This window comes from Drosophila hydei, unplaced genomic scaffold (assembly GCF_003285905.1).
Source record: "Drosophila hydei strain 15085-1641.00,03,60 unplaced genomic scaffold, DhydRS2 tig00008122-arrow-pilon, whole genome shotgun sequence".
Taxonomy (NCBI): Eukaryota; Metazoa; Arthropoda; class Insecta; order Diptera; family Drosophilidae; genus Drosophila; species Drosophila hydei.
The window spans coordinates 6,018,320-6,031,738 of record NW_022045833.1 but is presented as its reverse complement, the minus strand read 5'-3'; the positions used below and the strand labels follow the sequence as shown (position 1 = coordinate 6,031,738).

The 13,419-nt window shown below is 37.9% G+C and overlaps 6 protein-coding genes across 8 annotated transcripts; 3 read left to right on the top strand and 3 right to left on the bottom strand.

Annotated features, from left to right (window-relative positions):
- Positions 1-167: 167 nt before the first annotated feature.
- LOC115483383 (uncharacterized protein DDB_G0284459-like) lies at positions 168-1,523 on the top strand. Its single transcript, XM_030225109.1, has 3 exons — positions 168-498; positions 781-927; positions 1,015-1,523. The coding sequence occupies exons 1-3, from the start codon at positions 168-170 to the stop codon at positions 1,521-1,523; spliced, it is 987 nt and encodes a 328-aa protein (XP_030080969.1).
- Positions 1,524-2,789: 1,266 nt separating this feature from the next.
- LOC111603099 (beta-1,3-galactosyltransferase 1) lies at positions 2,790-4,886 on the bottom strand. The gene is made up of 2 exons (XM_023320563.2): positions 4,030-4,886; positions 2,790-3,960 (listed from the first exon to the last, which is right to left on the bottom strand). Exons 1-2 carry the CDS (start codon positions 4,292-4,294, stop codon positions 2,849-2,851), a joined length of 1,377 nt encoding a protein of 458 aa, XP_023176331.1. The 5' UTR covers positions 4,295-4,886; the 3' UTR covers positions 2,790-2,848.
- Positions 4,887-4,971: 85 nt separating this feature from the next.
- LOC111603114 (ribonucleoside-diphosphate reductase subunit M2) lies at positions 4,972-7,465 on the bottom strand. Its single transcript, XM_023320589.2, has 3 exons — positions 7,204-7,465; positions 6,805-7,038; positions 4,972-6,035 (listed from the first exon to the last, which is right to left on the bottom strand). Exons 1-3 carry the CDS (start codon positions 7,267-7,269, stop codon positions 5,154-5,156), a joined length of 1,182 nt encoding a protein of 393 aa, XP_023176357.2. The 5' UTR covers positions 7,270-7,465; the 3' UTR covers positions 4,972-5,153.
- Positions 7,466-7,761: 296 nt separating this feature from the next.
- Positions 7,762-8,663, top strand: LOC111603146 (RNA-binding protein 48). Its single transcript, XM_023320625.2, has 3 exons — positions 7,762-8,066; positions 8,126-8,270; positions 8,331-8,663. Exons 1-3 carry the CDS (start codon positions 7,977-7,979, stop codon positions 8,555-8,557), a joined length of 462 nt encoding a protein of 153 aa, XP_023176393.1. The 5' UTR covers positions 7,762-7,976; the 3' UTR covers positions 8,558-8,663.
- Positions 8,565-10,627, bottom strand: LOC111603122 (presenilins-associated rhomboid-like protein, mitochondrial). Of its 3 annotated transcripts, none has more exons than XM_023320599.2 (6): positions 10,033-10,627; positions 9,745-9,983; positions 9,385-9,679; positions 9,099-9,319; positions 8,818-9,017; positions 8,565-8,756 (listed from the first exon to the last, which is right to left on the bottom strand). In XM_023320599.2, the coding sequence occupies exons 1-6, from the start codon at positions 10,061-10,063 to the stop codon at positions 8,666-8,668; spliced, it is 1,077 nt and encodes a 358-aa protein (XP_023176367.1). In that variant the 5' UTR covers positions 10,064-10,627; the 3' UTR covers positions 8,565-8,665. The 3 variants fall into 3 exon arrangements, with proteins under 3 accessions (XP_023176367.1, XP_023176375.1, XP_023176382.1); XM_023320607.2 differs by having other exon boundaries at positions 8,566-8,756; positions 9,745-9,961; positions 10,037-10,627; XM_023320614.2 differs by lacking the exon at positions 10,033-10,627 and having other exon boundaries at positions 8,567-8,756; positions 9,385-9,674; positions 9,745-9,823.
- A 222-nt stretch (positions 10,628-10,849) lies between these two features.
- LOC111603106 (ataxin-10) lies at positions 10,850-12,709 on the top strand. The gene is made up of 3 exons (XM_023320576.2): positions 10,850-10,959; positions 11,018-12,095; positions 12,173-12,709. Exons 1-3 carry the CDS (start codon positions 10,942-10,944, stop codon positions 12,337-12,339), a joined length of 1,263 nt encoding a protein of 420 aa, XP_023176344.2. The 5' UTR covers positions 10,850-10,941; the 3' UTR covers positions 12,340-12,709.
- Positions 12,710-13,419: the final 710 nt, after the last annotated feature.

The following is a 13,419-nucleotide window of genomic DNA, read 5'->3' as shown; positions in this document are numbered from 1 at the left end:
AGCCGAAAACGGATACGATTACCATTGATTCGGATAACGAGGAGGAGTTGCCTTCCGTCTCAAAGGTCAGTCTGCCCAAGGGCTTGCAGATCACCTCCGTTAAATCGACTGCACCTGACGCGGAAATAAATAAAAGTGATCCAGTTACTGCAAATACAGATCAAAATATGGATATCGATGTGGCGGCCTTTAGCTCATCTATTTTGGCCAGTCTGCTGGAAGTGGACATTACCGAGGGCGCCGGTGAGGTCAAGACCAATCAACCTACCTCACCTGGCGGCACTTTGCAGAAGAAGCAACCTCGAAAGAAGACGACGAACAAACCAAATCCTGCACTGCTACAGCTGGAGCGACAGCGCATGGAGGAGATGAAGAGCAACGATTCCAAGCTCAAAATGAAGCCAATTGTTAAGCTGATACGTGCTGAGGAAGAGTTTGAGGTGGCGCGCAAATGGATGGACGAACATGGTCAGAATCTCAGCAAGGAGCAGGAAGAGAGTGGGGCTGATGAAAAGCTCAAAGCAAAATGCAAAGAAAAGGCTGAGGATGAAACCGACAGCAAAGCAGAAGCAAGTGATATAAATAAGGAAGATGCTAACGAGGAAGATGCTAAGGAGCAGAAGCATCCAGAAGAGGACTTACAGGAGAAGCTTGGTGAAGACGAGCAGCTTGAGCAAATGGACACAACCGAAACTGAATCGCAAGCAGATGAAGCAAAGCAAAGCGAAGAAGATTTAGATAAAACTGAAAATAAGTGTGAAAAAGATAAAAACACTGCAGATAATGAAAATGCAGCTGATGTAGAAGAAAGTGAAGAAACCCTAAAAAATCAAAATGTAGAAATAGCTGAGGCTATGGAAAAAGATACAGAAGCTGTGCCCAATGAAGAATCCAAAAAAGAAACCATGGAAAATAATGAAAAACCGAGTAAGGAAAACAAAAAAGGAGATAAAAATGGAAATGAACAGGAAAATGAAGTGGAACCTCTAACTACAATAAAGGATGAGCCTGCAGATGATAAAGTTGATGCAGACGATAAGAAAAGTGAAAGTGAAATTGAAAAAGAGCTTGACAAGGACAAGAAAGATAAAGAGAAGAAAGACGATGCTGCAGCTTCCGAATCAGAACAGGATAGAAAAACAGAAAACAATGCCAACAAAGAAAAGCAGGATGATGCAGTTGCAGTTGCTGTGACTAAAAAGGGAGATGAAAGTGAAAAGGGAGACGATGCAGCAGCTGCCGAAACTGAGCTCTCTACAGAGGAAGCTGCTGACAAGACTGAAGCTCAAACAAACGATGACAATACAGACGCAAAAGCTGCAGACAAAGAGAAAAATGATGCTGATGCAACTGCAGTCACAAAGAGCACCTCACAGACAGATGCAACGGTTGCAGCAGAGCAGGAAGCTGCAGAAACTCCTAAAAGCAACAGTCCAGCTAAGGAAAGCAACAAGGAGGATGATGAGGATCAGCTGGATCCACCATTAGGGCTGCAATATGATTGCAGCTCTAGTTTAGACTAAACAAGAATCTGCCAGATGCTTATAACATTGAAATGCTATAATTAAATATATAATTTAAATTTAAATTTAAATTCTAGGCTCGAATGTAGTTTGTTATTATAGTTTTTAGTACTATATTTTTGCCTAACATAAGAATAATCTGTAAACAACTGAAAACAAAAACAAAATCATTTTGTAAGTCTAGCTCTAAGTGTATCAAGCATTTAGTTTTATAAACTATATTTGTTTTTGTTTTCGAAAAACATGAAGATCCAAAAATTAAAAAAACCCAATTTAACAAATTATCAACTACTTTAGTAATAAAAAAGTATTTGCATATGATAGAAAAAACTGTTTTTTTTTGTTTGATATAAATATAAAATAAAATTGATGGAAATATTTTAGGCGTAATTATGAGCAGTTCCAAAAAAATAAAAACTATATTTTATTTTTTAATTTTGTATTTTTTTTTTAAATTAGCTGCACAATAGATTGAACAAATTGGTGCAAGTAAATAATTTCAATAATATAAATAAGGGATAAAAGTATTTAAATTTTTATAAATAATACGTTTGGCAATTTTTCTAACTGCCCTCGTGTACAAAAAGTGCAAGCCATGCGGGAGTAGTTCAAAACATTTGCGATGAACAATTTTAAAATTATTTTTATAATTTACAATGTTTTTATTTTAAATAATATTACTTTATATTTCAAGTTCTGATTATATTTTCTAAACTTTCGATAACTTTGACAATATCTCAAAATAACCTCATGTACTTTAATTTTATTAAAATACGAGGATAGTTTGAAAAGAATATTTAATTATTTTTTATTTTTCTAAATTTTTACATTCCGAATTTCTACGTTTCTATACTATTTGGCAATTTTTAAACTACCCTCGTGTTACAGCCAAAAGAGCTTTGTGCAAGTATTACGGCCTTTATACATATATATATATATATATATTTGATTGTTAAATAATTTCCAACTGAACTATCAAAATGTTTACAACTATAAAAACACTGATATATATGTATATATAGAACTATATTCTTAAGATAAACAGCACTTCAATTCGATACGAAAAATAATCTCAGGAACAAAAAAGGAAATATTTTGGAAATATATAGGAATATATATGTATGTGTATCTATATGCTATATATATATATATATATAATGTCTGTGCGCAATTGTTTTCAAAGATAGTATTCAATTCAACAAATTATATCTCATGGAAAATCTCTTTAAACTTGTATTTTTACAAAGGAAGCCAACGTTCTGATTCTTTTATATATGGAGACAGACAGATTGATAGAGGCATATTCACAGCTCTTGTTTTCTTATCTAACAATTACTTCGATTTCGTAATCGCATATGATTTAAGTAACGTCCCGGTGGTGGACATATTTTTGTATAATTGGTAACAAACCGATATGCTTCGATCATGCTCTCCTCTTTAATCTGATGTTGTGTAATGCTGCCCTTGAAGGCGCACAAATGTGGAGAATTCGTGAAGCTGAAGAGAGCTTGATGTTGTCGCTTAATATTTGCGCGATTAGCGCAAAGTCCAGTTATATAAATATCCTCAAGATAAATGAGCGATGTATTTAGAGACGCCTCAAATAAACGTTCGACGACATCTATAGACATCAGATAACCGGCACCCGATAAGTATTTGGGATATACTTCGCCCTGAAACATATAATAGGGGATATACCATTTACTGCTGACATCGCTGACGGGCACAACATTGCAAAACTGATGACCTATCATGATACCAGTTGTCGCATTTAATCTATTGTATTGCGACATAACCACCATCGAACTACGATCATGATAGTCGAGAGTATCGTTATAGAGCGGCACTGTGCCACCGAGTAGAAAATGCAAAAGATTTGGAACGTTGACAAACGTATCATCGTCGCATTTAACAAAGTAAGCGCAAGTCTTTAGACAACTTTTGCTAATATGTTTCAGTGCCATCACAGATTTCAATGTTAGATTATTGTACGTATCGATGAAGCTCTCTTGAATTATATCATTATAGATTTCCGCTTCGCTTTGCAATCGCACAAGTGTTTCATTTCCCAAATGTGATTCATAGCTGTTGCGACCCACTATGAAGACTATGCGTACGCTTGCTGTAAGGTTTTCACCCTCGCCTTTTAGATAATCCGCATACAATTGCAAGCGTTTTTCCATTGGCGGCTGATAATGTCCCTTTAGGTGTCCATGCAGCTTGGCAAATGCTGCATAATTGAATTCTGTTGTATTACCCCAGGTTTCTCTAATTGTTTGTCTTTCCACGAAATTGCTTAAGCCGGTGCAGACGGCAATAATCAGAAATGTTTTGTTGCGACAAAAGTCACGGGGGGTTATGAGCGATGTCTCCTGCTGTGCCTGTATATAGTCCTTAATGTCTAGCGATGTGTTCGCCGACCAATCCGCCAGCGGAACTGCAAAACAATTAAAGTTAATACAATAAAGATCTGAAACAATTGACTTATGCTTCCACTTTCACTCACCATGTCTTTTTTGTACATATATTGAAATGTTGGGCAGGATTATGTACCGAAATAGCAATATTACGAATATGCACAGCACGAAATGGCAAATTTTTCGTAAAAATCGAGGCGATGAACATCGGAGACGTTGTCGTCGATGATGCAGTTTCCTTGCATCCCGAATTGATGCTTGACTTAACCGGGATTCGTCATCCGCGTGATCCTGATCGTCCAGCAGCGTACACTGTTCCGCCAGCTCAACATCACCACGTGCTGCATAGCCCATTGCTTTTGGTGATTGCAATTATGTGTTGCACTCCGAACGGCTCCAAGCTGCGTGCTTAACGCTCATACTGTATATTTATCGATCGTCTTTATATATATATATATATAAATATATATACGTATCACAGGTGGCTAACCAATAAGTAATTTAGATTACACATTTTTACACACGCGAATTATGGCTTACAGCAGTATCTTTTTTCGTTCCTAGATAACACTTTAAAGTGAAATTTGCAGACACAACTTGTATGTAGTTGTGCATTTGCGAATAGCTTTGCGTCAGCTGTTTGTGGACTCGATAGCTATCGATATTGAACGATAGCAATTGAGGTGTTTTCACTAACAGTGGGATAGGCGTTGAGCTTATCGTTGCTTTTACATTTATGTGCATTTTCTATACATATATATTTTTTCAGTATATAATTAGCCACGTTTCAGTTATATACATATATAACTACATACATTTGTCGTTACAATGCCCTTTAATGTCCTTCATACCTAATGTCCCGTATATTAGAGTTGTTCGTCTAGCCGTTGCCTTGCACTTCCCGCTTAACTTTTAAATTTTGAGTAATATCCACGTATTAATTATATCAGTAAATACTTAAGATTTTATTTAAAATGTTATGTACAATGATAATTCGACAAAGGTCAGATAGAACATAATGCTTTTAAATGTCAGGTAATTCAATGGTTTGATTTTTTTTTTTTTGGAAAAGGAATGACAATAATGATTAGCTAAGTTATGTGTCCACATAAATGTAGTCTTAGATACTAGGAAAAATAGTTAATGATTAAAATATATAGTGAATAAAAATAACACCCGGAACCTGCAGCTGTGAGGATTGCGAGATTTAATTTTAGAAATCCGCATCAAGTGTAAAGACATTGTCTAAACGATTCGATGTGACACCCATACGCTGATACTCCCCCACTTTCTTCTCGAAGAAATTCGTTTTTCCATCCAGCGAGATCATCTCCATAAAGGTAAATGGATTCTTTGTGTTGTAGAGTTTGCCAACACCGAGTTCCACCAGCAGACGATCGGCCACAAACTCAATATATTCGGACATTAATGCACAATTCATGCCAATTAAATTGACGGGCAGAGCATCTGTGAGGAATTCTTGTTCAATCTTCACAGCATCCGTGATGATCTCAATTATGCGCTCCCGCTTAGGACGTTGCACCAAATGCCGGAACATCATTACCGCAAAATCACAATGCAAGCCCTCGTCACGTGAGATCAACTCATTGGAGAAGGTCAAACCGGGCATCAGTCCACGCTTCTTCAGCCAAAAGATCGAGGCAAAGCTGCCGCTAAAGAAAATTCCCTCCACGGCAGCAAACGCAATGATTCGCTCGCCAAAATTCGCCGCCTTCGATGATATCCAAGAGAGCGCCCAATCGGCCTTTCGCTTGACAGCGGGCATTGTTTCAATTGCATTGAACAGATAGTCGCGTTGCTGTGGATCCCTTATATATGTATCTATCAGCACGCTGTACATCTCCGAGTGCACATTCTCCATGGCTATTTGAAAGCCATAGAAACAACGAGCTTCAGTGATTTGCACCTCTTGGCTAAAGCGCTCAACAAGGTTTTCATTCACAATGCCATCGGAGGCTGCAAAGAAGGCAAGCACATGGGAGATGAAATGACGTTCATTATCAGTTAAACGTTCCCAATCGCTCATATCCTTGGATAGATCCACCTCCTCTACAGTCCAGAAAGAGGCCTCCGCCTAAAATTTAAATTCAAATTGAAAAAGTTGAGTAAATTATACATTCATAGAATGGAAAATGCAATTTCACAATTTTTCTATCTCTTTCTATCACAAAAGAAAATGAATGTAGCTTATCAATCAATTTAGTTAAATAAATATGTGACTAACTACCTGAGTATGGGATGTATGAATGTGTGCAGGTATGTTAAGATATGAATGTTGTACGTATACAAACGATCTATGTACGTACATTCAGCATAAAATGTGACATAAAAAAATAAAAAGGAACTTTCGCTAGTACAGAAAATTTCACATAATCAATTTTATATGTCTACTCTTATTTGTGTATCTTCGTTATTGATGTTTGCATGTTTACTTAATATGGAACGTTACTGTACATGAGTATAAACATAAATGTACGTATGTTAGGCTACACATTTATGAATGTATATATGTATATATAGAAGTGTTTAGGTATATGAATGTGGATATAGGTAAGTATCTATATACATATGTACGCATCTTTTTTGGCTATAAGCAAATATATCCAGTACATCAAACATGTGTTTGTAAATGTATGTGTGTATGTATGTATGTATGTATGAATGTATGTATGTTTAAGTTGTACGAATGTAGGTATGTATGTAGACAAGTATATATGTATTTTATTCTGACAATCAGTCACGTCTGCGACGTGATCACATTTTGCCGCGCTTTATCATACATTTTCCCGCCTATTTCACCAGGCTCTACCACTAACACTCACACATATTTGTGTTAAACATACCTTCTTGTACATCTGCCAAATATCATGATATTGTATGGGAAAGATAACAAAGCGACGAGGATTCTCTCTGAGCAGCGGCTCCAGCGTAGGATCAAATGGTGAAGCAACCTTATCCATTATGGTCTGTTCAGTCTTGCCATTGCTGTTGACTTGATCTTTGGCTGTATCTTCCGGGGTGATCGACATTTTGCGAACGTTGCTGGCGTTCTCCGTCAGAATTTTCTTGCTGGGGCTCTGCGTAAGTAAAATGTAAAAAAGTAACAAGAATTTATAAATAGCTGCAAATTAATTTTCATTAATTTGAATAATACGCAAATGACACTCCGTTTAGCCACATCTACACAAATGCATTAATAAATACTATATAAGCTGTGGGTAATTGAGAACGTGTCTTTGTACCTTTAGCGAGAATTTTTCCATGTTGTCCGTAATGTTTTCTTTGCCGGCTACTTGAGATTGAGACATGGTCTTTTATTTTTTTTTTCACTAAATCTTGAAATAAAAACGAGTTAAAATAGTTGTTAACCAAGTACTGTAGTACGCAGTTGTATATCGTTCAATGGTTCACAAGTTAATGAATTCAACCCTAAATGCACTTTTTCTTTATAAGCAGCGCGCGCATTTCTCGCGTACAGTTTTCCTTTCCCGCCTTCACTCCAATTGAACAGCTGTGCGTACGCAACAAGTGAATGCCAAAGTAGAGTGTTGTAAAAGTACCTAAAATTGTATGACTTGTGGCACAACCATAAAGCCGGTCTACGGGTGGCTCCGCATCAGAAAGTATTTGTTCTTAAAGTAAAATACAATGTTAACTGTGAATTCATTACAAGTGATATGATATATAAATGATATATAGTCATTATAAAAACAACTAAAATAAAGTCAAGTTAAGGTTGTTAACAACAAAGCTATTCCTAGTCCTCTTCGGTACCGATATTTAACTAATATTTTTCTCGATATATAAATGAATAACCGCCAATAACATAAGCTTGTTGCATGCATTGTTATCGAACAGCAATTCAAGTGTTGTAAAAGTCGCCAATTTGAAAACCTTCGAACACAGCAAACAAACCGGCTGAACAATTAACAGTGTATTTGCGGTCTTCGAAAATGATTGATAAACTTTACTATTAAATGTGGTAGGTAAACAAGTTGAACAAAATAAAATCAATATGTCGACAACCACATCACACCACAAACGTCTGGCATATTGTACTACACGACCGCAATATAGACAGGGTCGCGAACTTAAAGCAGTGAAAGTAAGTGAAACCCAAACTTGAATTATTAACGAATTCTTAATAATTGTCTGAAATTTTAGGTTTATACGGTTGCCAGTGAGTCTCGCCATATGTTAATCTTCGGGGTGCCAAAAGTTAATCTACACTCTGAAATTAAAAATAAATTGCAGCAATTTGGTAAACTGCGTTCCTTCACCTGTGTTAGCAACGAAATGGCAGAACGAAGTGATCAAGAGAGATTTATATATTATATACAAGTTTGACTATAGTATCTTATGTTTACAGTTGAATTGGAGGCCTTTACAGATGTTTATGCAGCACAATTTGAGCGACTGGAACAAGCACGACATGCGAAACGCCATCTGGATGCAAAGCAGTTTTTTGGAGGCATTTTGCACATCTCATATGCACCCGAAAGAGAGAATTCAGAGGAGTTGCGGGAGAAGCTGTTGCAGAGACGTAAAGAGATTGCTCAACGCTTGCAGCGCAATCAGTTGGAACAATCACATTGAACTTGTATAAATTATAATTTATGGATTTTATTCAACCTCCTAACACATGATAACACGAGCCTCAAAGGCTGAACGATGATGATCCTTTGTCGATTATCCAATATTATATTATTTTTGTTTCGTTCGGCGCAGCTCGTGATAGTAATTTAGTAAGCCAATGCGTTTCGCCCACACCTGGGCGCCATAGTTTGCCCAAAAGCTATAAGATATAGATATATTGTTAGAGATTTTGGATAGATGATGCTCTTTTTGTTACTCACATGCCAAATAGGGCGCCACCTAAATGCGCCGCATGATCGAAGAATTTCCATCCCATGACGCAGCCGGCAAAGTCGATGCCCATGATGACTTTAATTGCAGCTCCGGCAGAGAACGTAACAGTTGGCAGGAACAGTATGCTCAACTGTGTATCTGGGTATTGTGCACAAACGTAGGCCAGAACGGTCATGATGGCTCCAGACTAAAGTATTCATAAGATTTTAAATAAATATATATCAATTCCTCTTCTAATAACAATGATTATCTGTTATGAGAGACGCACCGCTCCTAACGACATGCCGGGCTGACGCGTGCCCGCTTTGTAGAGCACGCTCATCAAGCTGGAGAAAACGCCAGCGCTGAGGTAGACGGCCATGAATTGCTCCTTGCCCATGGATAAAACGGCAGCATTTGAAAAGCTATGCAACACATACATATTGGCAAAAATGTGCATGACAGAATAATGGCTGAATGTGGAAAGGAACATGGGCCAGCACACAATGCCTGCAAAGTTAAAACAGATAAAGAAACTTGGCTAATCCATTAAAGTACTTAAGTTTTCCATTTACGTGCGGCTGGGTTTGATGTGAAGTATGTCATCATCATATTCCTCATCGATGGAACACGCCACAATCCAAATGCTAGCAGGTTGCAAACCAAGAGTGGTGCAAAGGTTTTATCACCAGGCGACAGGGAGTCCCAGAAACGTTTTATATCATTCTTTAACTGCCACCAAATATCACGTTCTACCAAGGGGCGACTTTGCACCCACCCAAATCGCGCCTGTTTCGCTTTCGAGAGGATCATGCTGCGCGTATTCTCATATTCAACAATTGTGGCACCTGCAAAGCAACCGAGGCTGAACTAAACAAAAGTTGAAATCAATAACAAATAATTGATGAGAGTGAAGCATGTAGCATATCACTTACAGCGCCTGTAAATGCAATTGCCTTAATTACATTACTCGTTGGCACATGACCACTGGCATCTCCAGACGGTGCAACGACAGGTGATTTAATGTTACTCCATCTGGCTTTCTGGACATGGAAATGACGCACCGGCTGCCCCGATCCACATCTTTGTGCATTGAGACTCTGTCGGCATGCTTGAAAACGTGCCCCTCCATATCCAAAATTAAATCGATATCTAAAATAACAACATATATTTACTAATTTCAAAAGTGGGCGTGACTGTGCCTTCTGCATTGGCATCCTTACTTACGTCACCTGTGTTAACCAACTTTGGCATAGCGCACGATTAATAAGCATAATATATTGAAGATATCACGAATTTTGCATAAGCTATGGTGTATATATATAATAAATAAAGTGTTTGCCTTGTGCTCGACGTATAACAAAGCTGGTTGACATAAAAATATGCTGTTGATTTGATTTCTTTCAATTTTTTTTACAATTAAGGTTCCGTTTGGAATTTTGCCTGGATTTCGATTTGGTTATTGTCCACGTTGATTTGTTCTACTTTTTATTTTAATAAAATACAGCTGTATATTGTTGGAGGTTTTTCAGTTGTTTGCGTCAGTCACCACGTTGAAGGTTTCCAATTTAAAAGCTTGGTCTTAATGTTGTAATTGTTTCAAAATATGTGTTTGTTTTTTGTTGCTTTTTGTTTATTTTTGCCATTTGCTATTTTGTTCGGCCATCTGTTAATTTTACATTTCGCTTTAATGTTATTAACAGACCTCAAAGTTGTTTTGTGTACAAAATCGGACAATATAATTTTGTAAAAGAATTTTTTATGATAATGACATAAAAACCGAAATTTGTTTTAAAAAGACCAAATAGGTTAAATTTATATTAAAATGATAACCAATAGCTGTTAACACACAACTCAGATATACGTGTCATTAACAGTGCTGTTAACCGGCTTTAGGTTTTCATAAAGCGATAAGCATTTACCTTAAAATCGAGTATATAAAAATGTAGTTTTACCTAAATATTATTTTGTTTTTTGTTGGATAACTAATAACAAATATGCTAATATATATAGTATGTTAGTCTTTTTGATGAAAACATCAATGATTAAGTTGATTGATAGCGCCATAAAATCGTTGTTATCGATAATATGTCATCGAATATTTGACAGTTCTAATTGGCACAAATACAAATATGGCACATGTGGAGCCGGTAAACAATAAATATTTTGATTTGGTTGTTTATTTAACCCAAAAATATGTTTTTATAGCACAACGAAACCAACGAATTACTGCGGCAGATAGTTAATTTAAACTTAACTGAAAATGTAGCTGAAATAACAACACTATTAAAATGTTTGCGCCTGCTGCTTACCCAAAGCCCCGAAAGTCAACGAACGTTGGCAAACAATGCAGAATTTGCAAGTTTCATAAAAGAAGTTGTATTTAACCCAATTATGCGCACAGAGCAACGCACGCTGCATATATTAACTTTGCAGGTGCTGGCCAATAGCGTTGTTAATAATGAAGAATCCCAGTCAGCAATTTGGCAAGCACATGGAACACAAATAGCCGAGCACGCGGCAAAAGCTCCATTGGGCAGCTCAAACAATGTGCTGCTCATGATTATGTATAATATATATATGGGCGCACGTTTGCCTGGAGAGCAGTTGGTATTTGAAACCTGTGTTAGCCTATGGCAGGCCATAATTGAAACGCAAACGGATTATAATTTTGAATACTTGCATTTTTTGATGGAACACTTTGTGGTAAAGGATGGACGCAGTTGTGTGCATTGTTATCAACGTCTGAAGTCTGTGGAGGAGCGTATAACCTTTCTTGACTATGTCGCCCACTATTTGCGTGAGGACAGTCCAAATGGTGATATAAACAACACATTGTTACAATTCTTTGCCAAGGAGTTTCGTTTGAAATCGGATTGCATTTTACGTGAAACACTTAAACTGCGTCATCACCTGCATCCACGCGAAGTGCACACGTTGTTGCGCATCATAGCAAGTGCCAGCGGCTCAGAGAAATATGCGGAAACCTATGCAACCGATCAGTCGCTGTTCATTAATGTGAGCAGCCTGCTACGCTGTGTAATTACAGCTGGTAAGGAACCAGATAACAGCTTGGATAAACCCATGACAAAGCTGGAAGAAGTGGCGCTTAGCTCTAATATCGATGCAGACTACGAGGCGAGAGTCTCCTTTGAGTTGAAAACTTTGCTCGTTCGCTGCACAGCGAATTTGTTATATGAGAATGTGGCTAATAGAGGATACTGCCTCGATACTCAGCTGCTGCCAGCGCTGCTCGAATGCACAGTCATGGATGCGCGTAATCCTTGTAAGTGTGTCATCAATGGCAAATGCAATTAACTATATTCTCTACTCCCTCTCGGCTCACTTTCTTTCCCTTTGCAGTGATGCGTGAGTGGAGCATTTTGGCCATACGCAATGCTTGCTTTAAGTGCCCTGAAGCTCAACAGGTGATAGCTCAGCTGACACTTCAAGGCGCTGCTCCAAATGATTTACTCAGCGAATTGAATTTAGATTTGGGCGCACTGCGCATCACAGACAGAAAGCAATAGAATCGGAGCCAAATAAGCGCGAACAAGTGGCACGACGTCATCCGCATTTGGCTTTTGAATGATGCGCTAAATGGTATGCCAAAAAAACCAAAAAAAAAAATAAAGAAAAGGAAAACGAAAAAGAAACGAAATGAATATAAGAACAACTAACAGCATTCATAAACTCGTTGTCAACGTTTAATAGCAAATGCGAGCGAGCCAGCGAACGAGCGTGTGTGTTGGCATGCTGTGCTGGCTAGCTGACTGGCTGTACGATTTATATACATATATTATATAAATAGCTGCCCATGGCTCTGTAGCATTAAAAAAGAGCGAAGATGCCTAAATACATCAATTTCTAAATTTACGCACGCACACTCAGACACACACACACACATATATATATATATATATAAATATATGCTGAACAGTATGCGCCTGCGGGCTCATTTTTTGTCTGTTTTAATGGCGCAATTAAAAAACGATGACGCAGAGCTTCATGACTACGACTTGGGATTCGCTTGTTATACAGCAATTCAGCTAGCCAGCTACCCACTCGATCGGCCAGTTCACTACACTTAAGTCATTGAACCAGCCAGACTGTCTAACAGCCAGTCAAACTTTCAGCCAGCTAGCTATTCAGTCTTCATTTAGCAAATCAGCTTTATATGCAGCAATTCAGCCAGTCAGCAAACCAACTAGTCATACCGTTAGTCAGCTATCTGTTCAGTTCAGCTATCCAATCCAGCTAGCTCTTCAATCAGCTAGTTAATCAGATAGTCAGCTAGCCGTTCAATCAGCATACTTACTATTTCGCTATTCAGCCAACCAGAATGTTCGTTAGACAGTCATTCCAGTTATTCCGTCAGCCATTAAGCCACACATTCATCAATTCAGCTGGATATTTAAGGATCTCTCTATTCAAAGAGTTAGTCAGCTAATTATTCAGCATTTCTTCTGGTCATTCAGCTGCTCATCTAGCCTGCCCGAGTCCCTCAGCAACAGAATCAGTATTGTCCTAATTCAGCTAGTTTTTCAGCAATTCAGCCAGACCTTTAGTCAGCTAGCTACTCTCCCACCTTGTCAGCCATTCACCCAGTA

Coding starts and splice junctions, on each gene's coding strand:
- LOC115483383 (XM_030225109.1), top strand. CDS start 168: ATGGATATCGATGTGGCGGCCTTTAGCTCATCTATTTTGGCCAGTCTG. Junction 499..780: donor CAGCAAGGAGCAGGAAGAGA/GTGGGGCTGATG, acceptor AAAACACTGCAG/ATAATGAAAATGCAGCTGAT. Junction 928..1,014: donor GGAAAATAATGAAAAACCGA/GTAAGGAAAACA, acceptor ATGAGCCTGCAG/ATGATAAAGTTGATGCAGAC.
- LOC111603099 (XM_023320563.2), bottom strand. CDS start 4,294: ATGGGCTATGCAGCACGTGGTGATGTTGAGCTGGCGGAACAGTGTACG. Junction 3,961..4,029: donor ATATGTACAAAAAAGACATG/GTGAGTGAAAGT, acceptor ATTGTTTTGCAG/TTCCGCTGGCGGATTGGTCG.
- LOC111603114 (XM_023320589.2), bottom strand. CDS start 7,269: ATGTCTCAATCTCAAGTAGCCGGCAAAGAAAACATTACGGACAACATG. Junction 7,039..7,203: donor TGGAAAAATTCTCGCTAAAG/GTACAAAGACAC, acceptor TTACTTACGCAG/AGCCCCAGCAAGAAAATTCT. Junction 6,036..6,804: donor TTTGGCAGATGTACAAGAAG/GTATGTTTAACA, acceptor TTTAAATTTTAG/GCGGAGGCCTCTTTCTGGAC.
- LOC111603146 (XM_023320625.2), top strand. CDS start 7,977: ATGTCGACAACCACATCACACCACAAACGTCTGGCATATTGTACTACA. Junction 8,067..8,125: donor GCGAACTTAAAGCAGTGAAA/GTAAGTGAAACC, acceptor CTGAAATTTTAG/GTTTATACGGTTGCCAGTGA. Junction 8,271..8,330: donor CAACGAAATGGCAGAACGAA/GTGATCAAGAGA, acceptor TTATGTTTACAG/TTGAATTGGAGGCCTTTACA.
- LOC111603122 (XM_023320599.2), bottom strand. CDS start 10,063: ATGCCAAAGTTGGTTAACACAGGTGACGTAA. Junction 9,680..9,744: donor CAATTGCATTTACAGGCGCT/GTAAGTGATATG, acceptor ACTTTTGTTTAG/TTCAGCCTCGGTTGCTTTGC. Junction 9,018..9,098: donor CCGGCATGTCGTTAGGAGCG/GTGCGTCTCTCA, acceptor TGAATACTTTAG/TCTGGAGCCATCATGACCGT.
- LOC111603106 (XM_023320576.2), top strand. Junction 12,096..12,172: donor CATGGATGCGCGTAATCCTT/GTAAGTGTGTCA, acceptor TTCCCTTTGCAG/TGATGCGTGAGTGGAGCATT.